This window comes from Lygodium microphyllum, chromosome 19 (genome assembly GCF_053477565.2).
Source record: "Lygodium microphyllum isolate KBCC chromosome 19, Lygodium_microphyllum_v1.1.10, whole genome shotgun sequence".
Taxonomy (NCBI): Eukaryota; Viridiplantae; Streptophyta; class Polypodiopsida; order Schizaeales; family Lygodiaceae; genus Lygodium; species Lygodium microphyllum.
This window is the reverse complement of record NC_141153.1, coordinates 92,603,866-92,627,158: the sequence shown is the minus strand read 5'-3', so window position 1 is coordinate 92,627,158 and position 23,293 is coordinate 92,603,866. Positions and strand designations below refer to the sequence as shown.

Sequence of the window (23,293 nt, the reverse complement as noted above, 5' to 3'; positions counted from 1 at the left end):
ACCAAAACTTCAAGCTCTGCTACATGAATATGTCTTCCATGTATAAACCCATGTTGATCCTTGCATAGAGTTCTGAAGTAGGAGCTTAATTCAAATTTCTAACACCTTGGGTATAATATTATAGCCTATCTATAGAGCTAGTGATGAGCTTGATTGTGCAATGCTTTGAAAAACTCTATTGAGCTTGGATATTTTCTCACCTTCATCTTGTTAATTGCAATCTATGTTAGTGGAGACCTTACCCACGTAAGGACCAATAGTTGATCCTCCTTCATATTGTTAATTGCTATCTATGTTAGTGGAGACCTTATCCACATAGAGATCAATAGTTGATCCTCCTTCAATATCAAATTTGGTCTTTAATTGAGTTTTAATGCCATCAATTGGGTATCTCTCTTGAGATTTAATGTGATCTTCAACATCTTGAACTAAACAAGAGCACTAAGCATATCAACATGGCAATGAGTGGCACCATCCAAGAAATTCCTATCACCACTTTTAGCTATACTTCTACCATATTGCTACAACATCTATCCCTCCCACCATGAGGATGAGATTTCAAATGGTTTCTTGGAAATGTTGATTGATTCATGCAAAACCTCCCTATTAGCATGTGTGGGAGGATCATTATTCTTAATGCTACCATAGCACTTGTAGCATCCTTTGTTGCAACTGCTAGTTCCTTCTCCAAAGACAATTGGGAAGAAGCTTTTTGAAAAGAAATGTAGAGACTTTGTTCGGGAAAAAGCTAATACTTTAAAGTGACATGCCATGCCTTAGGGCCTATTGTGCTAATGCACAACAAATGGAGAAGTGGGAGTAGAGTAAATGAAGGAGAAGGTAGCCAAGCCAATAGTTAAATAAATAGTATTATGCTTGATTTGGATAGTCCTTGGGAAATAATAATGAGGCACTAGATGACTAAAGATCGACCGACTAAAAGGCAAATGGGATGATCTAAAGTGGAAATATGTTCTCTATGTGTAAGGGAATTGATAGACAAAAAAACAAGAGTATGCCCCTTGTGTTTAAGAATAAAGGAAACAATACCCCACATAATATAGCATTGTTCATTGGTATATGCAATGTGGGGAAAATTAAAGAGTGGGTCCACTTGGCTGGAATGCATGCTAGCCTCAGCTACAATACTGCACTTTTTGGCAATAAGGGTTCCCTAGACAAGGAAACCCTTAAAGCCTAGAATTTCATCATTGCAATAGATATCGAAGCCATGTAGAAGAACAAAAAAATTGAGTAGTTATGAGTAAGGAACCTAGAATGACTATTGTTGGGTTATTGTGTTAGAGCAATTCTAGAACAAAAAACCATGTTTTTAAAGTTATTCATAAGCTTCTTAAGAGAGCATGCACTTGATTAGTTTTGGAAAAGTTTTAATGGACATATGACTATGATGCAACTCTAATAGCAATAGCATAATTTATTTGCATTAAAACACAAGTTGAAGAACATGAAGTGGGATGAAGACATGCACATAAATTGGTTCCTACCAATTGTTCACCTAAGATGGAGCATCCCAAGGTATGACCAAAATTTTTTCTTCCTCTCCAAAGTGACTTGGAGGTGGTGGAAAAAGGAGTGTTCAAGGTGGAAATATTCAATAGTGCTAAGGCTAGGGGAGTGCGAGAAATAATATTGATGTTTGCTTAAGGTTTAGGTTTTTTGGTGGTGAAGGGCACCTTATTAGTAAAAATTACATGCTTTAGCACTTTTCTAAAAGAAACTAGCCAATTCACATACATTTTCTCATCCTTGTCCATATATTTGGGAGGCCTTTGGCTGGAGCTTTAATCTCAATGATAGTTACTTTAGGGAGCTAGGCGTGGTAAAGCTTTAGTTATGTCATTGAAGGAAAACTAAGGGCTTAGAGCCATTATCATTGTTGAAGGCTGAGGTTGATAATATTTTGATGAAATTGTTTGCATAATGCAAGAAAAAAACCATTGCACACAGTAAGAGGTGCAAAAAGAGAATCTCCATATTCCAAAGACAAGTTAGAATTCCACCACTTCTTCTAAAATGGCATAAGAAACAAATGAGTTAATGCGACTACAACAATGGTTGCAACACTAACACCATGACCACTAGCATGTGTATAATTAAAAATCATAATGTTACTATTATAATGCAATTGGATCACAACATGACAGTCAAAAAGTAAGTGCAAGAAATACTAGTATTGCTAAATTGCACGAGTTAAAAAAGAGTTTATGTTCACTCAACAACCCAATTTTCCTAAGCAAGAGGGATGGTTGTAAGAAGAATTCTAGTGCAAACATTTGATGCAAGTTAACTTACAATGGATCTTTATACTAGTTTACATGTTAATATGTAGAGTTTGCTTAGACCATCAAGTCTAAAGGCAATCAAAAGCATTAAGAATGTGAGAAAGAGGGAGAAGACCATATGTGCACTTTGATTGCATAATATGCATTTGTACAGGTGTCCATATACATGTGCACATTTACGTGTGTGCGTTTGTGTGTGTGTGTGTGTGTGTCTGGAGAGAGAGAGAGAGAGAGAGAGAGAGAGAGAGAGAGAGAGAGAGAGAGAGAGAGAGAGAGAGAGAGAGCACTCACAACTTCATTTTGGTTGCCTTGAGAGGTACTATTGGACTGGTACATGGGATTTTCTTCATCTACACAAAGTATTGAGAAGTTATAGTTAAATGTGAAATTCAACTTAACAAGTAATGAATGCCATGATATGGATATGTGCAAATTGGTTGGCTTGAGAAAGCGCACATCTTTTGTATGATAAGTATAGTACACCGTGCATTTTTAAGATCGTCGCCACCTTGTAGAGTGAGAAGATAAGTGGAAGAGATAAAGTAGCGGATAACTTGTAAAGTCATTTCATTTCAAGTGAGTATGTGAAGCTAGCAGAAGTACATCCAATAAAGAGTGTTATAACCGATGTGAAAATTAAATTGCTTTGTAAACTAGGTGTGCCTCGTCCAAACAAATAACATTTATATATGTTTGTTAAAGTGCGAGAGAAGGAAGGCCATCTTAAGAGGCAGGGTAGCATGTAAGCGCGAAGAGGGTATGTAAAAGCAAGGAGAATATGTGAAGGGCGTTGATTGCGTAGTTGAATGAAAGGAGGTAGTGATGGGGACGGAGGGGGACATGAGAAGTATGTATACAGGTGAGGTTGTGGGAGGGATCAAAGGCGCTAGGCATGATGTGATAGGAACAACTTACATAGGAGGAGCATGAGGTGGTGGGCATGTGCATGTGCATGTATGTATGTATGTATGTATGCAGGTAGATGGGATGGGGGGTGGAAGATGTAAGTTGGAGGAGAAGGTAGGGCTTATAAGGATGCGATTGGATGATGACGGAACAAAAGGCGTTGGTTGGCTGGCCTCCGGATGAGAGAAACAAGAGTTTTTCCCCGAAAAGGCTCGTGTGGTGGTGGAATAGGCCACGCTCCAACAAAAAGGGATCGAAGAAAAGAAACGAGTCTAAGAATTTGATAATTAATTATTAAAATTATATGATATGCGATGGCAATGTGCACTTTTTCACAACGTCCTTCATTCCAACGAGTGGATTCTCCTCCACACCCCTCCAAAAATGGGCACACATCTCTCTCTCTCTCTCTCTCTCTCTCTCTCTCTCTCTCTCTCTCTCTCTCTCTCATGTATGTGTGTGTGATAGCTTCCCAACACCTCAATATGGCCTATCCAATCATATGCATTTGAATGATGTGGCACATATCTTGAGGCCCTCCCACTCTTCAAAAAGAAAAGTGTTATCTTATACACTAAAGAATATCTTATTAATTGAATATCGCCACTTACGTTGCGAGTTGTTACCAAATGCTTCCTACGACCATTGACAATCAGTTAACTCCACATTTGGTCAATTTACGATTCCACCCTAGTTACGAGTGGCATATGGGTAAACCAAAGGCCATTTTCATACATCATTTTGCATTTCCAAAGTGCTCATCACAACCCCTGAGAAGGGAAACCTCGATCTTGCTTTAAATACATACCCTTATTGAGCTAATAGGTATTGGCAAAATGTGCTAGTGTAGAGCTACAAATGGAACTCTTTCAAGCCAAGTCAATCCATTAATTGAGCAACCATTTCCCTGGGTGCAAGTGGAACCACATGTAGGGGCTCATGCTATCTTGATTAGAACATGGTGAATGAGTAGGACATTAAATCACCAATGCTTATTTTCTTCATTTTTTTAATGTGACAATTTCAGTGGTTATGATATTTATGAGTCGGTGTCATCCCAATCTTTCTGCCTTGGAGAGGTAAAGGAATTGTAGAGTCGCTCAATTGCATGTTTTCAACTTGAGACCTTCCATTACTCACTTATGAAATAGCACTCCTAGGTCTAGCTAATTTTTATTAGTGTGGGAATGGAGTTTCAATCGTAGTCTCCCTCTGTATAACATAATAAGCATTCACATACCACCCTTTTGTTCATTTGAATTACATGAGTCAATTGGCATGCATCTAGGTTGGTTGTGATAGTGTATGCAAATAGAACAAGTTAGTTTGGACAACCTTTTCCAACCATGGACACTAACATGAATATGTCACACATTTTTTTATTTTGGTGCAGGATGACCTAAGATATAGGTAAATATGTGCAAACTTGATAGTAAAACATGTCATGAAGAAATAACACATGATACTTTTTTGGAACTTCTTACACCTTTTAATCAAACCCAAGGTTAGCAAAGATGCTACTTATACGTTCATCAATTAACCATTATAAGCATCTACCAAACATGATGCTAACTCTAGTTTCTTGTGACACCTATAATGATATCTTGATACGGTATTTTCTTTCTCCTTGCAAAAAGCTTTGAAACCTACTTTTTATGTATTGAAATTTGCACGCTCATACTTATACAGAATACATCAAATCGTGATACATTATTAATGTGATGAAGAAATGTTTCCTCCACTTTGAGCATAAAGGGATAGGTAACATATATGCATCCATTTGATTTTATGTCCTTAGAAACCTTTACTATGCAAGCCTTCACAAAAAGTAGGCTTTTCTACACTTTATCTAGTATCTTCTTTCATGTAATCACATGTTTGTATTCCCACATGTTATGTTGCCTCAATGAACTTTATTGGACACATCATAACATTCATCTTCCCTTAGAAGCTTCACAAGGACATAAATGCCAATTTAACATAGTACAATGAAAAACATGTAAAATAAAAAATGGTCTCCACCCTCTTAGTAAAGGCAATAGCAAAAATAGTGACTAACATCACATAAAGCTATAATTTGAATATTCTTAGAAACTAGAAGCAATTAGGATTCCAAAAGCTAAATATGCCTAAAATGCATCCAATCAAAACAATCATGCATGCCAAGCCCTAGACATAGAAATCTGCCAATAAAATTTACAAACATGTAACATTAAAATCCCCCCTACAAACATTGGGAGAGGAAACATAAAAAGATTAAGTGTACCAATAACAATTATGAGATCATTTGAGAACTACATGAACATCAAATACAATGACAACAAGCAATCCAATTATTTTCTAAAATGTGGACACATTGCGTAAAGTCGACAAATATCTAATATATGTCTCAAGCATGAAAGAATTGGACAATTACAAAGCTACACATCTATATTTCTAAAAGTCAAGGCCTAAAACAAAAAAGGAGATTTGAGCCAATGTTGTGCTAATGCTTAAATCACAAACCCAATCCCCATTGTGAGTTCAAACTATGGAAAATTAATATTTCCCTTGTTATCAACAGTAAGTATCAACGGTAATAACACATACACAAAAAGCATGAGTTTCCTTTACAAGCCATTTATGAAGAGAATTTGAAGTCTCTTTAAGAGGCAACTCTAAAAAAAACTTTCTCCTTGAATCTGATTGTCACACTTGGAGGACAAATTGACCATTGTAAAATGTCCAACACTTCTAGTCATTAGACTGACCTCTATTGTACACCCAATAAGAAATCTTGTCAACCATATATCCAAACAAGGTGGTAGTGCACAACTCTCAAATCATTGCATCCCATTTTGCATAAAAGTACATTATTAATTTTGAGTTCTATTCCACAAAATGTATAATACTAATTGCTAGCATCATTAACACCACCATAGAATTTTGAAGAGCAAGTCTTATGCTGCTTGTCACCATAATGGTCCACGCTAATGATGCAATATAGACTATTGACATAATTGTACATAAAATCTAGTGATGACTTCCTTGACCAAATAACCAAAGATAGAAAGGTTGAATATGTGCAACTAATATAAACTACATATTCAGAGACTAATCTAAGAGTGTCATGTAGGGAAAATATTTAGACATAAGAAATATTAATCTAAGCAAACACTGTTAACAACCAAAACACAAAAAACCAAACATGAAGCGGCACATGTGGAGCTTCCACAATGTACTTCCTAAAGGTACGCTCCATCACCATTTGCATGATGCAACTTCCACAAAACCAACATGGCCGAAAGCTTCAAGAAGCATAAGCACCGCACCATATAGTTGGTCATGGAGTGTTTATTCTTCCAGTGACCCATGAAGGTGCAAAGCATGAGGCAAAATCATTCCATCATTCATATAACATGAAGAGGGGAAGGACCTCCACACCCATGGAGTCCTACTAGCATGGAAGATGTCTCATAACCATGCTTAAGTGAAGGATAGAGTGTAGTCAATCAAGATCAAAGAAAATGGTTGCAAATAAGGAGAAATGACATTTTTTAAGGAAATGAGCTTGTAAAAGGCTTGATAATTTGTTAAGAAGAGCTCAAGAGTTGTCAGAATGTTGAATTCTATAGGCATTACCTCCATACATGATGTGCACCTTGGACAATTGGCAATGTTACTTCCCTCTTTGCTAAAAGATGTTAAGTTTGGGCAAAACCTAAGTCATACATCTTGAAAAGAAATTCTCTACTTGATCGTGTTAAAGTCCATGGAGTTTGGATCCCTACCATTGTGTCGAGTTTTGGAATTAGCTTTGAATGCTTAAGTGCTAGTGAAATCTAGATGAGAATCATAAAGCTACTAGTAGACATGTCATAAATGCAAACATCATGGTCACACATAAATACCCTCATTATCATATGAAAAATAAAAAATTATCACTTTAAAGATTTCAATTTCAAAGTAGCTGTGATGATTCTAGGTTTGTTAATGTCCTATGAATGAGATAAATGCTAATACATGATGATCTCTTTCTCACAACTAGCACTCTTTATTGGAAATGGAAGTATAACGAGTGGTAAGACAACATTGAATTGTGAAAAAGAATTGAATCTATGGCATTGAAGTTCCCATTTATTTTAACGATGATGACATTAGTCATACATTTCTCTTGAAGAGAACTTGCTTCTCATTCTAGCTTAATATTTTTCCCATTAGGTGCTACTTTTATGAACTAACCATTTAGATGTTTTTAATGCACTCTTAATTTGAATTTTTTAAAGGTAACTACATCAGTAGCAATGCATCAAGCCTTAGACATACACTAGCTCTTGCTTAGATTCTTATATATCACTCAACATAGCTACCAAATCATCCTTAAGGACTATGATGACATCCATGGATATGCTAAAATGAACCCCACTAAAACAATATTATTCTAATGCATCCACACACTCTTTAGGAGAAAATCCCTGATGCAATAATTATCTTCATGGTCTCTTAGTCAAAAGAGTCTTGATCACCAAAAAGAGTTATCTTAAGAGGGCAAGCTCTTGAGATTTGTCTCTCCAAGACACTTCTTTAATGCATCTAGAATAGCTTGAGCACCATGCAACCTCAAAAGAGATGGTTGATGGTCTCCTCCTTTGTACTGCAAAGTGGGCACATGGGTGAGATAGATAGCTTGCTAGCCATTCTATCCCTAGTGGGCAACATCATCACCAAAATTCTCCATGTCATCAAATTAAGTCGAGCAATAGGGGTTGATCTACACTATCTCTCAAGTCTCCTTTTTCACATTCCCATCATATATGGGGAAATAATCTCTTCCGTGAACTCCATGCATGGAGAAAGAACCTATTCGTGGTGCTACCTCAAAGCTACATGCTCTTGCAACTTTTCTAAAGCAGTTGTCTTGCAATAATTACCATGTATATTGATAGAGTGCTTATACTGGTGATATCATTAATCGCTGGTCAATATCTTTACGATTTTAGAAGCCTCTTATCCTCTAGTCCTATTCATTGTCCTTTCTTACAGGGATCCCATATGTTTGACCAACCTCTTAATCCTTTGGTGTGTAGTACTTTGGATAGCTTAGTCTTTTCTAAAATAGGTACAAGGGCTCCTAAAAGGCAAGGGGTGACACCCAAATTATTTAGACTAGAGATGGGTCACCTCACCTATTCTAATCTTCTTCCCAATTGGCACATTCCAAGGTAGACCTCCATTCCTTAACCAGTGCCTAGGCCACCTTCAACTAAGGGATTTAGACTTGGAGATAGACAGTGCACATGCCATTTTCCTAATGTAGCCCTAGCCACACTTCTCCCCATTAATGTATGCACAAGTGATCTAGTGCTGAATAATGACCACCATCCAAGGTGGAACTTGGCTTATTCTTTTAAAGAGAGAGAAAAAATTAAACTTCTACCTTTGTCTTTTACATTCTCTAGGCCAAGCCTACCATATTCCTTGTTTGTGATCACTATCTCCCATGAGATGGAACACCATTATTGTCTCCACTATACTCCCAAAGGAGGACTTGAAAGAGCTTTTCAATTCTCTCCCATACTCCTTTGCATAAATGGAGCATTGATCCAATACATAGATAGTAGTGGAAGTTAAAATGGATTTAATGACTAACCGATTCACCAAAAAGGTAGAGTGAGACTTGTCCCCCTTTCTTTGGGCTTACCATTAACATTTTCTTGAAACCATAAGAACCTTTGGCTCATTAATGACACACTTTGAGAGCTTGACAAGTTGCTCATAAGTCCAAATATGCGAATCTATAGTCTTTTTATTTGCCACACTAGAGTTATCACCAATGAAAAATTGAGCAACAAAGTAATACCATTAGGGAGGCAAGGCTCTGATAGGCAGTTCATGAATTCTCAAGACTATTTTCCTTAATGGCGAGTCAATGATGGAAGGAAAAAGTAATAGGGTTAGGGAGCACCCTTGTGAAATGGATCTTCTTAGATTGAGTGGACTGGGAACCATCCCCTTTATTCATACACTAGCAGTGACACTGTTAAAAGGATGATCATGCCATTTTCATAAAGACTGGCCCAATGCCATGGGTCTTAGAGTGGCCTTTATGAAGGACCAACTAATATTGTCATATACCTTATCAAAGTTTGTATTAACCAAAGTAAAATCAGTCTACAACCTTAAAGCTAAATCCATGGGGACTATTAAGTTCAAAATGGCATCTTGGGGTTTCAAAATCTTGTAGGTGAAATTTAGCATGGTTAACAATGTCCAATGGCTCAGCTTCCTCCTTCCACTATTTTGGGGACTAGTTTGGCTTGTCTGTATTAAAATCCTCAATCATCCATCTAGTATTTCAAGAATAATTGAACATGTCTAGCATATCTTTTTTTTAATTCATAGACTTTTGCTTCACAATGAGAGAAAATCATACTTTATTTTTTTAAATTCCCAGTCTTTTACTTCACACACACAACCCACAACTTTTGGTATACCTCTACTAGGAGTCCATTAGGCCTTGAGGACCTCCCACGTTTCATGGGGTCAATTGCCAAACTTAACCTCCTCATCATAGAAGGACCTTTCAATGGCAATCATAGGTAGAGGAGCGATTGAGTCCCTAGAGAAAGCTTAGAACTAGTCTATTTATCCAATCGCCCATTAGGTTTAGTCCCAACAATCATTGCTAAGTGTCGCATGAACACTTGCAAGATTTCATCATCATTCTTCACCACCACCTTGGCCTCATGTTCCATAGAGACAATGGTCTCCCTCTCGTGTTTGACACAGAAGGCATTTGGTTGAGTGGGTGTCACCCACACTATCCCCCAATCAACTCTCAACTACACTTTTGCAGCTTTGACATGCATGCTTTCCTTATATTGAACGTAATGCTTACTTTCTTGCAATAGATAAGGATCACCATGATCAATCCTAGTAGCACACAATAGATGCTATCTTCATAGAATTTATGTCCATAATGAGTTCGGAATCTACCATGTCTCTTAGTCAAAAGTTGTAATTGCTTCAAAGCATTTAAGCCAACAATAGTCTAGGGTGAGGTCTTAATGATTGAATCATTTAAATGTACCATTGGTCTTTCCATGTAAATTTGGAAGCTTACATGAAAATGATTTGATCTTCTACAATTTAACTTTTCTTAACATATGATGAATGTATAGATCTAGATACATCAATTGAAATTTCAAGGAGTCTTTAGATTGCCTTGTTTTTGCTTAAACTAAACATCATGGGATGAGGATTCTCTAGTCCTGTGTGATTGGTTGGCCTAACTTATTTCATGTCTATATGTGAGGCCTTACACAAAATTCCAGATAAATTAACAAGAATTTTTGAAGCTATGGAACTCTGAAGCTAAGGTGTCTTTTAAATTGAGTGATGTATAATCAAAGCTTGAGCATGGATGAGGCCTTGAAAATGTGGGAGCCAATATGTGACACTCAAGTGGCAAGATGATGGATGCCAAGAAGTAGTAGCAATGGTTGCAAGACGAACACTCAAAATTGTCCATTTGTCCAAACACAACTTGGGTTGTGATCAAGTTGTGCATAGGGGCTACATGCCACTTGAGGTGGACAAGAAAGAGTATTTAGTTGACTGTGTGTTTGCGAGTACATTAAATTTGCAAACTCCAATTTTCATCTAGAATTTCCTTGTGAGATATACATTTTGGGTGTCACTATTGGGGAAAAGTTGTAAGAATTTCCCAACAAGGGAGAAACCCACTTTAGGGAAACATTGTAGTGAAAAACCCATATGGTAAAGGAGACCGATGATGGTGAAAAGTTGTTTTCAACATAATCTCAAAAGGGAGGAGAGGAGGGCAGAGAGGAGAGGAGAGTGGAGGGGCACTCAATCCTATCTCTTGGCTCTCTTTCCTCCTCTCCTCTCTTGGATCAGTACATACACCTAGCCTAGCACCTCATCCTGTTGTCATCAATGAGAGAGAGAGAGAGAGAGAGAGAGAGAGAGGATATTCGAATTTTGTAAAGCAAATCTTCATATTTGCAAAAGCCTCGTGCCACCACCTCTCTTACAGACACACACGCGCCTTCGCCCCCCCTATCCTATCCCTCTTCTCTCTCTCTCTCTCTCTCTAGTCAAGGCTCTCTCTTTTCATGCCTTCTCATTTCAATAGCCTAATGTGCGTGTCTCTCACCCATTCCATTCTCTGTTTAGGCCTCTAGTCTTGTAGCTCGTAACTGCACCGCTCTCTCTCTCTCTCTCTCTCTCTCTCTCTCTCTCTCTCTCTATCCGGTTTTGTGCCATCTCATGACTTCTACTTCTGCATTTATCCTTAACAATTTTTTGTTCTTTTCTCATGTAATTCATTATCATCATCAATTCTCAGGAGCTGCTGTACTTTGAGCTCTCTCATTTCCAACATCGGAGGGTGAGAGGGAGAGGCATCTATAATAATTTCTTGCTTTGTAGATACTTCTAATCAATCCAGCAGCACAATTAGTGCTCGGGTTCGTGCTGATGTTGCATCAGCCACTGTGTATGCCACTAGAAAGCACTGAGAAGACTCAATATATGTGATTCAGCAAAGTCCAATCGACAGTATAGTGGCTTTGCAATTCTGGAAGGGTAGCGAACGACCAGAGGATAGACAAATAGAGAAGCTCTGGACACTAGCTGTGAATGGGCAATTTCTCAGAACACGATTCGGAAGCATAGTCAGGTGATTGCATTCCTGCTTAATCCGGTTATTCATCAATCTTCGGCTCTGAAACATGGCTCCTCGTGCTAACAAGAGCAAGAGCCACAAGCCTTCCAAGGGTGACAAGAAGAAGAAGGAAGAGAAGAGTGAGTTATTTTGCCTGTCTCTCTTCATAAGCTCCACTTTTGCCTTGTTAATTTGTAAGTTTAAGACTGATCTTGTAGCATTTGCTGCAATGGACCTAAAACCATCAATCATTTAGCTTAAACATGTCTAATCACTATTCAATCATAGAGTAGTTTCTTTTTGCAAACCTGCTAAACTTCATGTTGTTTGGGCACAGTTTTACCTGTGGTTATGGACATAACTGTAATCACTCCGCATGGAAGTCCAGTTGTGCTAAAGGTAAGCTACGGTTCTTGGTTTAAACTATGCATATGCCCAGCTGTGCTTAACAATTTTGTACCGAGCATCTTTTCATAGCTCAACTTGTTGCATCAAATATATGTCATGATAAGGCAAGGCAAACCTCAAATTATTCCAAATCACATTATGCAGCAGGGAAATCTTCCCAAAACTCAAAATCACCTATCAAATTATGCGTTGCATTAGGGGGATAATTTTGTACTCATAAATTTGATTGACATCTCGTGATTCCAAAGTTCAAACCATAAAATTGTGGGATGCATTAGAGGGATTTTACTCATAGATTTGATATTTGGTGATTCCAAAGCTCAAATTGTGGATGTTGTTTCAGGGGATTTCCACAGATAGGCTTCTGGATGTCCGAAGGCTTCTGTGCGTTCATGTGGAGACCTGCCATTTAACCAATTACTCCTTCTCACATGAGGTGACGATCGTGCATGGCATCTTCTTATCCTTTAGACCTCTGTTCGACCCTTAGTTTTTGACATTCCATTCTATCTGATTTAACTAATTGGTTAGTAGCAGGATTAGCTGCTCAAAGTGCAAAATTGTGAGAACGCCATTTTGCAAACCTAAGCCAGGGTTGGTTTGCCCATTTGCCAAATGTAGAACGCTAAGCTACCAAAAATCAGAAGGGCTGTTTTATCTCTATGTAACATAAACCATAATGGCTGTTTTCTCTCTGTGTCAGACAAATGCTACTTCTTCGAACAATTTATTGTGATTCCCTTCCATCTTCTCTGGATTGTGTGCTATCAATCGTTTTGCCTTTTAATATGTCTGTCCTAGTTTTCTTGAATGCTATTTTGTCATATTTCAGCTGCACACAATTTGAATTTCTAATAGACTTCTGTGGTTCCAAATGGTTAGGTTCGTGGGGACAGGCTGCGTGATATGCTCGAGGTATCAATGCTGAAGCCATGTGTCATTAGGATTGCTGAAGGTGGGTGCTGCACAGTCGCTTTCCCCCTTTCCATATTCTAGCATGTGCTGATGTGGTCATCTAAATTTCTTCCTTAATTGCTGCATGATCTTGTTTATGCTTATGTTAAATGGGATGTAGGGTAGTGTTTCAGTTCTTCTTCCATCTGATCTCAGAATCATATTCATGTTTAGTTTATTTGGAGGCTTCCTTAGAGATTTTGCATGGTGATATGCCTGTGAAGTGTGCTAGAGATTTTGCATGGTGATATGCCTGTGAAGTGTGCATGTGTAATTAATTCTTCATGATCTTATTCATGATCAGTTTGATATTTGAACCTTCTTGATTTCAGCATGGTGTTGTATATGCTTCCTAATGCATGCATTTGAACTCTGTTGTCTAACAGAGGATTACAGTGAAGTGCAATCCATCAGCCATGTTCGTAGGCTGCTTGACATTGTTGCATGCACGAATTCATTTGGACCCTCTGCAAAGCTCTCAGAGCCTATTCACTGCACCTTTCAAACTTCAAATGTCAAGGATGGGTCTCAGCCTTTGAATGCTGAGCATCCTGCACCGGAAAGTGACAATAGCTCAGAAAAGGCCAAGGAGAACAATGCAGAAAATGGAGATGTGGCAGTTAAATTGCCTGAAGAAGATGGCATGCCCTCACAATCTCCTCCCAACAACAAAGCTGAGGATAGGAAAAACAGCAAGTTGGCAGATGAAGGGAAAACTCACTCTTGTAAGCCCTCATTGCCAAAGAAGTATGAAGCAGCTGCGGCTATGGCTGCTGCTAAGGAAGCTACAGAGAGGCGCGACATGACTGGGATGTGCCCGCCATCGAAGCTAGGCCGCTTCTATGAGTTCTTCTCCCTTTCTCATCTAGCACCCCCAATACAGTGTATGTCTTCTATTAACTTCTCCTACACGCTCCCACTTGTTATGAAAACCAATCATTACACTGAGAAGCTTCCTATGTACAGTTTTGAGGAAATCTACAAAGCAGCAAACTGATGAATCCAAGGTCGATACAGCCTTCTTCTCAATTGACGTAAGCATCTGATTTCAAGGGGTCGTCCTAGTTTCAACTACCTGTACAATACATGATTACTGATGTGAGATAGCTACATTTCTACTTGCTAAGAGCATTAGTGAAATGCAGGTTAAACTCTGCAATGGAAAGTTGGTGACTATAACAGCTGCCAAGAAAGGATTTTACAGTGTTGGGAAACAGCTCATCCATAGCCATACATTAGTTGATCTGCTCCAAAAATTAAGCAAGGCCTTTGCCAATGTTGGTCCTCTTCATTTTTTCTCTCTTTTTCTATTAACAGGATTACAGGGATTTTTTGTCTCTGCAATAACTACAGAGTTAACATAAAGTGACTCATTCTTGCAGGCCTATGAAGAGCTAATGAAGGCCTTTGTAGAGAGAAACAAGGTGGGTTTGCCTGAATCATCGCTGCTAAAACTCTTGATTTATATTAGTGCTTAAACTTCGAACTTTTGATATTTTTAGCTCAGATAAGTTAATGTACTTGGTCAGTTTGGAAATCTTCCCTTTGGGTTCCGGTCAAACACATGGGTGGTCCCACCCATAGCTGCTGATGCACCATCTTCTTTCCCACCACTTCCTGTGGAGGATGAGGTTTGGGGAGGCAGTGGTGGTGGCCAAGCTGGAGAAGATGTCAAACGGATTTGGGCAAAGGAATTCCACATTCTTGCTGCTCTTCCATGCCAAACAGCTGAAGAGCGGCAAGTCCGTGACCGCAAAGCATTCCTTCTACATAACCTCTTTGTTGATGTTGCTGTTGTCAAAGCAATTGCTGCTATTCAACACGCAGCAGCACAAACTGGCCAAATACATTCACACACCCCGTATGAGGAAAACCAAGATAACCTGATAATTACAGTAACCCGAGACATTGCTAATGCAAGTACAAAGCCTGCTCTCAAGATTGACAATAGTCAGTCACCTGGATCAACAGTGAAGGAGATGGCGCAACGAAATCTGCTCAAAGGAATTACTGCAAATGAAAGCACCACCGTACACGTGAGTCTCCATTACAGGACACTATTTGCAGTTGTTACAGTGCTCTATGCGTTTCGAATGTTTGATGTCTGTGCTGTATTGAACAATGTGTGCATATTTGGATGCACACTTGTAATGTTAATGATGGTTGACTGTTTAATTAACTCCTGGTGATTGGAACCTCTGTTCTTGTATAGGATACTTCCACTTTAGGAGTTGTGATTGTGAGGCACCAGGGATTTTCAGCCTTGGTGAAAGCTGCTGGAGAAGTGCACTTGGACAAGACAGAATTTTCGCCTGATGACATTGTGATTGAAGACCAACCTGAAGGAGGTGCCAATGCCCTTAACATTAACAGGTACCTTTCTGACTTACCAGTATCAGCTATGGAGATAGATTTTCACCTGTGTCTGCACACTCCCATAACATGTTTTTCTCTTTCCAGCCTTCGAACTCTGCTGCATTCTGCACCAAGTTCTCGAACTGTTACCGAGGTAGATAATCTGGCTGCTGCAAGGTCTTTGGTCAATGGGATATTACAGAAAAGTATAGCAGATTTGGAGCAAGAAGGAGATGTTGAAGATGCATTTCTACGATGGGAACTTGGTGCATGCTGGGTGCAGCACCTGCAATCTCAAGCATTGGCAGAAAAAGAAAAAGCAGAAAAGGAGTCTGCAAATTCTGGCAAAAGTAGTCCTAGAGAAAATGGTGAGTCCAAGCAAGGAAACCCATCTTTAGAGGGGAATCACAACAGTGGCAAATGTGACCAGGGAAATTCTCAAGCTCCAACTTCAATTCCCATTGATGTGGACAAATCTAAACTCAGCCCAGAGAACTCTGAAGGTTTGGCCCAATCTGAGGATATAGGAGCTGAAAGCTGTACCAATGAATTAGTTGACAATGAAGAATTAAAGAGCCTGCTCTCTGAGGATGCCTTCAAACGACTCAGAGAGACGAATACAGGTCTACATTCCAAGGTCTGTCCAACCAACTTTTACTTGCTCTACACAGATCTGCTGACCCTGATTAGTGCGCTCTCTCACCAAGTGACTTATGATTTACTGGAGAGTGTCTTTTGCATATAGTCTCTGTGCATCACCTATGGCTGTTTCTTTTTTTCAGTCTCTAGCCAACTTGACTGATGAAGCAAAGAAATATTATGAGGAAGTTGCATTACCAAAACTGGTACTTGTTTCAACTCCTTGAAACGATTTCTAACAAAGAATTGGATTCTAGTATGGCTGCTTTCTTCAAAATAAAGCAACCATATTGGTGTCGTTTCTTAGGTTGCCGATTTTGGATCCTTGGAGCTGTCTCCAGTGGATGGGAGAACACTGACTGACTTTATGCACACTCGAGGCTTGCGAATGCGCTCTCTAGGTCGCGTGGTGAGTTCAAACACTGGTTGATGCTGTGTGGCATTCAACGCCCAATAAAAATATATCATGCAAATATACTATTTACGTTTGAACTGCACGTAAGAGCCTCTTTGAAGCCTTGATTATTTCTATTGACTGGCTCAGGTGGAGCTATCAGAGAAACTTCCTCATGTTCAATCAATGTGCATTCATGAGATGGTGACACGTGCCTACAAGCATTTGCTGCAAGCTGTTGTGGCAGCTTTACCCGGCATACCTGATTTAGCAACTGGAATAGCAGCAGCTTTGAATGTCATGCTTGGAACTGTGCCAGAGGAAGAGCTAGCTGTTGATCTTAGGACCTCAGACCAACAAATTTGGAAGTGGCTCCAAGTCTTTTTGGAGAAAAGGTTTAAATGGAAACTTGATGCTGATGTACGGTTTGAGCTCAGGAAGTTTGCAATTCTGCGAGGTCTATGCCACAAGGTCAGTGTGTGTTGCAATGTTATTGTAGAAATTGTATAGATTTGCAAATGCCACCCGTCTGCCTTTTCAGAGCTGACAGATTTTATCTAGTAGTATGTATGCTTGGTTGGAATAGTCTTTGCAAACTTAACATTCATAATTACAAACAGGTTGGTGTAGAGCTGGCCCCTAGAGATTATGACATGGAAAGTCCTAACCCGTTCAAGAAGGTCGATGTTATCAGCATGGTTCCTGTGTACAAGGTATTTACTACTTCAAAGCCTTCACTGCTCCGTTGGTTGAAATCCAGCAATCATCTTACATGTTATATGTATTCCTCAGCAAGTTGCATGTTCTTCTGCTGATGGCCGCACATTACTTGAATCCTCGAAAACTGCCCTTGACAAGGGCAAATTGGATGATGCTGTCAATTATGGAACCAAGGTAATTTGATAGACAAAAATAGTCTTGTCCACCTAATGACATTGATCAGTTTTGGGCATTAACAAGCTACTGTCTCTCTTTGGGCAATGTCATAGGCCCTTGCCAAACTCATTGCAGTATGTGGACCTTATCATCGGATGACTGCGGGTGCTTACAGTCTTTTGGCTGTCGTCCTGTATCATACAGGGGATTTCAATCAGGTACGACTCATTTTTCAAAATTAATTCAACTTTTATCATTTGGAAAAGACATTTGAGCATCCGAAGCTGAAGTTATTTGAAAAAGACCTAATTTTACATCTGATTTGTGCTTAGGCTACAATATATCAGCAAAAAGCATTGGACATTAATGAACGTGAACTTGGTTTAGATCACCCAGATACCATGAAAAGCTATGGTGACCTTGCTGTGTTTTACTACAGACTCCAGCATACTGAACTTGCTCTCAAGTAATCTCTTTGAAGCTGTTTATAGTTTTTCAAAGTTTACATGAATGAAGAGTAGATATTCAGGCTTCTATTGCCTCTGCAGATATGTTAATCGTGCACTCTATCTTCTACACTTAACTTGCGGTCCTTCACATCCTAACACGGCAGCAACATATATCAATGTTGCAATGATGGAAGAAGGCTTGGGGAATATCCATGTGGCTCTTCGGTATTTGCATGAAGCATTGAAATGTAATCAGCGGCTTCTTGGTGCTGACCACATACAGGTGCTATTCAGCTGACAGATGCTTCACTTCATAATTTTAATTAGGTGCTCTACCAGACTTTCTTCATCTCACTAATCAGCACTGTTCCACATTTGGCAGACTGCTGCAAGCTACCATGCCATAGCAATTGCACTTTCTTTGATGGAAGCATACTCTCTAAGTGTCCAACATGAACAAACAACTCTACAGATCTTGCAAGCTAAGCTTGGTTCTGAAGATCTTCGCACACAGGTCATTTAGCTATAAAATTCTATTTGGCCTGATTGTTGATTCACTTGAATGCTGGCTGTTTCAGTGAGTCTTCATGTGACCTCATATCTGCCAAACACAAGCTAGCAAGTCCATCTGACATTCTTCTTCATGGATTAGGATGCTGCGGCATGGCTCGAGTATTTTGAATCAAAAGCACTCGAGCAGCAGGAGGCTGCACGTAATGGTACACCAAAGCCAGATGCTTCCATTGCAAGCAAAGGACACTTAAGGTAACCTCATTTGCATTCATTCTACAAATTCTAAATAGTTGATTGCTGCTAGTTAAACAGTGGCCGATTGAACAGTGTGTCAGATCTACTTGATTACATAAATGAAAACGAGGAAGCAAAGGGAAAGGATCTGGATGGGAAGAAAAAGACCCGCCGTACCAAGGTAAGAGATGTTTTCTGGTTGTTTTCATTCAATGGATATTGTGGTGACTGGCTACTTATATTGCATCTGTTTGGCTGCAGTCAAACAAAAAGGGGAGCTCAAACACATGGGAATCTTCTTTTTCAAATGATCCAAAGGAAGGCAACAAACTAGGAAACATCATCTCTGAGGATGATAAGAAACTTGTAGGTACCATGGAAGAATCTGATATTGGCATTATGATGACAGCCACATCAGCACCTCCTTTAAAAGTTGAGACTGTGTTGGAAAAACATAATTCCCCTGAAACCATAGATCAAGTGAACTTGCAGAATTCTGAAAATGCATTTGATGAGGATGAAGGTTGGCAGGAAGCAGTGCCAAGAGGACGCAATTCTGCAGCAGCAGCCAGAAGATTTGGTTCTCGCAAGCCTACTCTGACCAAGCTGGCCACTAATTTCACCAGCAATGGACCAAGGAGTCCACAAGATCCTGCTAGACATAGAGGGAATAGCACCCATGCCGGTTCTGCATCTAGTAAGCGTAAAAGTATGGCAACACAAGCAGCCACCAGCTCATTTGCATCACCCAGGACAGCTACAGCTTCTGACACACAGCTTGCAAGGAAACTAGTGAAGGCATCTTCAATCAATGCTAGGCCTGCTTCTCAAGCTCAACAAAAGACTGGACCAGTTGATGAGCAGGAGAAGATGGCTCTTTTAGATACAACACAGCCAGCTCACTCTCAAGCTTGCACAGTATCTTCTGCATGTACTTCAGCTGGTCCTGAACCTGAGGACGTGGTCAAGCAGGTGAATTTAAGTGGAACTATTTCTGCAGAAGATGGCAAGATTGAGTCACATGTGCCTTCAAGCTCAGTAATTTCTCATGTTTCTCTTAAATCTGCTCCTTCATATAAGGAAGTAGCTCTAGCTCCACCTGGCAAGTGTACTGTGCCAAGGTCAACCTTTTCAAGACCTCCTTTTGAACCCATGGATAAGAACCCACACAAGGAACAAAAGGTTGAGGCTCAACAGTTGGGAGATGATGATGTGCATAAAAGCAGTACCAGCAGAGAACTTCAATCTGGTATTCAAGATGTGAGTTCAAGCCTTTCCGCTACAAGTCAGGAAGAAAATGCTGATACTGTTGCTAGTCAAGGAACCAGCAGCGCCGAAGACTCATCTGATAAAAACTCTGAAGAGCTTGATCCAGACTTGTTAATAGAGAACACTCCCTCTTCTGTTCATACTGGCACTTGCAGTGCAGACAACTCATCTGATAAGACATCTGAAGAGCCTGATCCAGACCTGCTGATAGAGAAATGTGTATCTGGAACCAATCCTCAAGACAGACAGCAACCTTCTCAACAGGAAACAGAGCAAACAGAAACAATGTCACCGCCCACTTTGAAAGAACAAGCTTCAACTCTTGAGAGCAATGTGGATGATGAGATGCAAGAAAAAAATGAAGCAAAGCCCTCAGATTCTACTGATACTAGCCATGCTGGATTGACTGATGCATCCAAGAAGCTCTCAGCCACTGCCACACCTTATAAACCATCAGCTGCTGCAACATTGACAAATCCTGTATTTGGCACAGTAGCAGTGACACCCATGAAGGATGGGAAACCCTCACAGTCAGGTGGTTTACTTCCTCATCCCCTCAACATGCCTATCACACACAACACAACCATGGCCTTGACTCCAATTAGAAAACCTTCACGTCGAGCAAGGATGAATTATAGTCCTCGGTCATCCAGTTATTCCAACTCAATGAATTCAACCACAGGTCCTGTAGCAATTTATCAACCCAAAGTTCCTGCTGATATGAAATCTGTCTCGAATGGTGCACATGCAAATGGCAGTACAGTAACTGTGCCTCCCCTGACTTGTGTCAATGTTGTGGAATGTGCTTCTGGAAAGGCTATGAACCCGAATGCTGCTGAGTTCATCCCTGGAAAAGCATGGCAGCCATCTCAGCCGCTAAGCACAGAAAAGCAGAAAGTTGAAGATGATATCTCAAATGACTCTGTCAACTCTAAACAATGTCAGGTCTCGGACGTCCGTATTGTTAGTGAATCAGCTGAGTTAAGGACAGAGGCCTCAGAGTCAGTTGATAAAGCTGAAGAAAGTACCGGTCTAAGTCACACAACAGAATCAACAGGCAAGCCCATGCAAATTGAGGACCATTGTAGTAAATCAGATTTGTCAGAAACGCATATTGTGAATGATAATTTGGCACAGAACACCATCAATAGTAGTGATGAAAATGCTGAGTTAAAGAAACAAAATTCATCCAAGTCATGGGCTGAAATTGTGAGTGAAGGTGAAAGTGAAAATGAGACAGAACCTGAACTTGCAAGCCCTACACAAAGTTGTAAACTGGACTTGAGTGGTGCAAGTGAGACTGAAAAGGAGGGAGTTTTAATTTCAACAAAAGAGGAGGTGGCACAGGTAGAGACCAGCATGGGTAACGGTCACCTTGTGCAAGATGTAACATCAATTAATGGGGAAGTTGAACCCACAGAATCCCTCCCTGATAGTGTAGTTGACATGAAAGGAGATGCTCAACATGAGAATGGGAATGCACTAAGTGAGAGCTCTGATGTTAGTAGTGAGAGTGGTATAGGAGAGAGCCACAACACAATGGAGGATGCTTCAAACGGAAATGGAGATGGCTTCACACTGGTAACAAAACGGCGGCGAAGGTCACGAAGCCAACCCACAAGGAATGTCAGAGGAACTGTTTATTCTTATCATAGACACAATGGAGCTGATGGAAGCTCTCGGCTATACAATGTAGGGATAGGTCAGAGAGCCAAGAGCACATCTCGATCTTCTAGTAGAGAGTGCTTGCCTGTAACTCAGCCACAAGTGGTCCGCGTGCGCTGAGAACCAATGCAGTATGTTCTGCTATAGATGGAACTCAAGGTGATCCTGAAACCTGATTATTATGAAGATGAACAGGGACAAGGAGAAGAAAATTAGCTAGAAAGGAAAGAAGGCAAAGGGCAGTAGTCTGGTAGGCATGGTTTTATGCACTGCAAAATAGGTAGAAGCTTGCTCCTTGTCTACTGCAATGAGGGGCCCTTGCAGCCTCATGTCCCTGCTGACATCTGTTGCAGGCCATGCATTCTCGATTACCGCCATTTATAGCTGACACCGAGTTCAATTTTGTTACCACACACTAGAGAAAACTTAATGAAAAGGTGAGTCAACTGAAGGTGAATGCAGCTGAGTATTGTTCACTTCAAGCCTCACTCACAGGTCAAACTCTGCACCTAGTACAGCAATGTCGAATCCTGTGCTTCGTTGGAGGTAACATCAACAAAGATGACTTCTGAATGGAGTAGAGCATCATCTCGGGCTGTCGAGGGACTAAGTACAATAGACAGCCCTAGCAGGCCTAAAACTGCAGCCGTTTGTGCATGAAGGGGCTTTTAAAAACAGCCAGAAAGGTGAGGATAAGGGCCTCACAAATATCCAGGAAACAGGACCATACAGCTGGTGTATGTGTATGTTGTGTGCATGCTTGGGCGTCCTTAAGTGTTGCAAAGTGCACACTCTAACAACAGTAGCGATGTAAAGACTGTACAATGATTTTGGCCTGATTATTTTGCTATGCCTACACTACAAACTAGAAGGGTTGTGGGCCCCCTTAACAGAGTAGGCTCTGAACTGTGTCCAGACTCCAATGTTTTCCAGTCTGTAATCTTTATTATTCACTGTTTCTCACTGTTCCTTTCATGTTTAATTGACGTAAACAGGAATTTAAAGCATTGATGAGGAAAGACTTATTGCATGCAAGAGGATTTCCCAATGTTTGGCTAAGAGAAAATGGCCTGACCTTGGGAGCAAACAATGTATTCTTTGTTAGAAATATAATCTCACTGACTAAGCATGTTAATGTGGCCTGAATGATTTAAGAATGTACCACATGCCAGTATTACACTAATCTTCTCCCTCCCCCTTTATTTTTCATTTGTGAAGACATGATAATGTTTTCTTTTTTGGAAAGTTCTGTTTTTGCTCTCAAATGTTGGCTGGAAGACTCTATCTATCTCTCTTCCATTCAGGTAAAAATAACATTGAGAGATTTTGGTGCTAAGTTTGCTAACAAGTAGATCCAGATGCTGCAATATACTACAGCCTTCAGGTGATATACATTATTCAAGAGTTGAAAGGTCCCAAGAACAATATGGACCTGAAGTCTAAGGCCTAACAAAATAGTCTTATTGGTTCCCACATAGCCTTTAATTAGTCCTCATCCAAGAGATGAAAGGTCGTGAAAATAATAGAGTTCTGAAGCCAAGGACCTGACAGGATAGTATAACTGATTTCTAGAATTTAGTCGAGAAACCACATTCCAATTGTGTAGCTAAAGAAATCTGTATGGAGTTTACATCTACAACAAGTATTACGTTAAAAC

The 23,293-nt window shown here is 39.9% G+C and overlaps 1 protein-coding gene across 1 annotated transcript; it reads left to right on the top strand.

Annotated features, from left to right (window-relative positions):
• The first annotated feature begins 11,289 nt into the window (after nt 1–11,289).
• LOC148020157 (protein REDUCED CHLOROPLAST COVERAGE 2-like) lies at nt 11,290–22,806 on the top strand. Its single transcript, XM_087700452.1, has 23 exons — nt 11,290–12,020; nt 12,218–12,279; nt 12,632–12,724; nt 13,171–13,243; nt 13,629–14,126; nt 14,209–14,276; nt 14,388–14,519; nt 14,625–14,666; nt 14,772–15,278; nt 15,455–15,615; nt 15,703–16,234; nt 16,380–16,442; nt 16,544–16,645; nt 16,781–17,101; nt 17,251–17,343; nt 17,423–17,524; nt 17,620–17,724; nt 17,839–17,972; nt 18,055–18,238; nt 18,338–18,469; nt 18,608–18,720; nt 18,796–18,883; nt 18,964–22,806. The coding sequence occupies exons 1-23, from the start codon at nt 11,948–11,950 to the stop codon at nt 21,754–21,756; spliced, it is 6,471 nt and encodes a 2,156-aa protein (XP_087556578.1). The 5' UTR covers nt 11,290–11,947; the 3' UTR covers nt 21,757–22,806.
• The last annotated feature ends 487 nt before the right edge of the window (nt 22,807–23,293 follow it).

Excerpts from the sequence above, each read along its gene's own strand:
- LOC148020157 (XM_087700452.1), top strand. The coding sequence starts at position 11,948 with ATGGCTCCTCGTGCTAACAAGAGCAAGAGCCACAAGCCTTCCAAGGGT. Across the intron at positions 12,021-12,217 it reads GAAGAAGAAGGAAGAGAAGA|TTTTACCTGTGGTTATGGAC; the intron begins GTGAGTTATTTT and ends GTTTGGGCACAG. Across the intron at positions 16,443-16,543 it reads AAGTTGCATTACCAAAACTG|GTTGCCGATTTTGGATCCTT; the intron begins GTACTTGTTTCA and ends GTCGTTTCTTAG.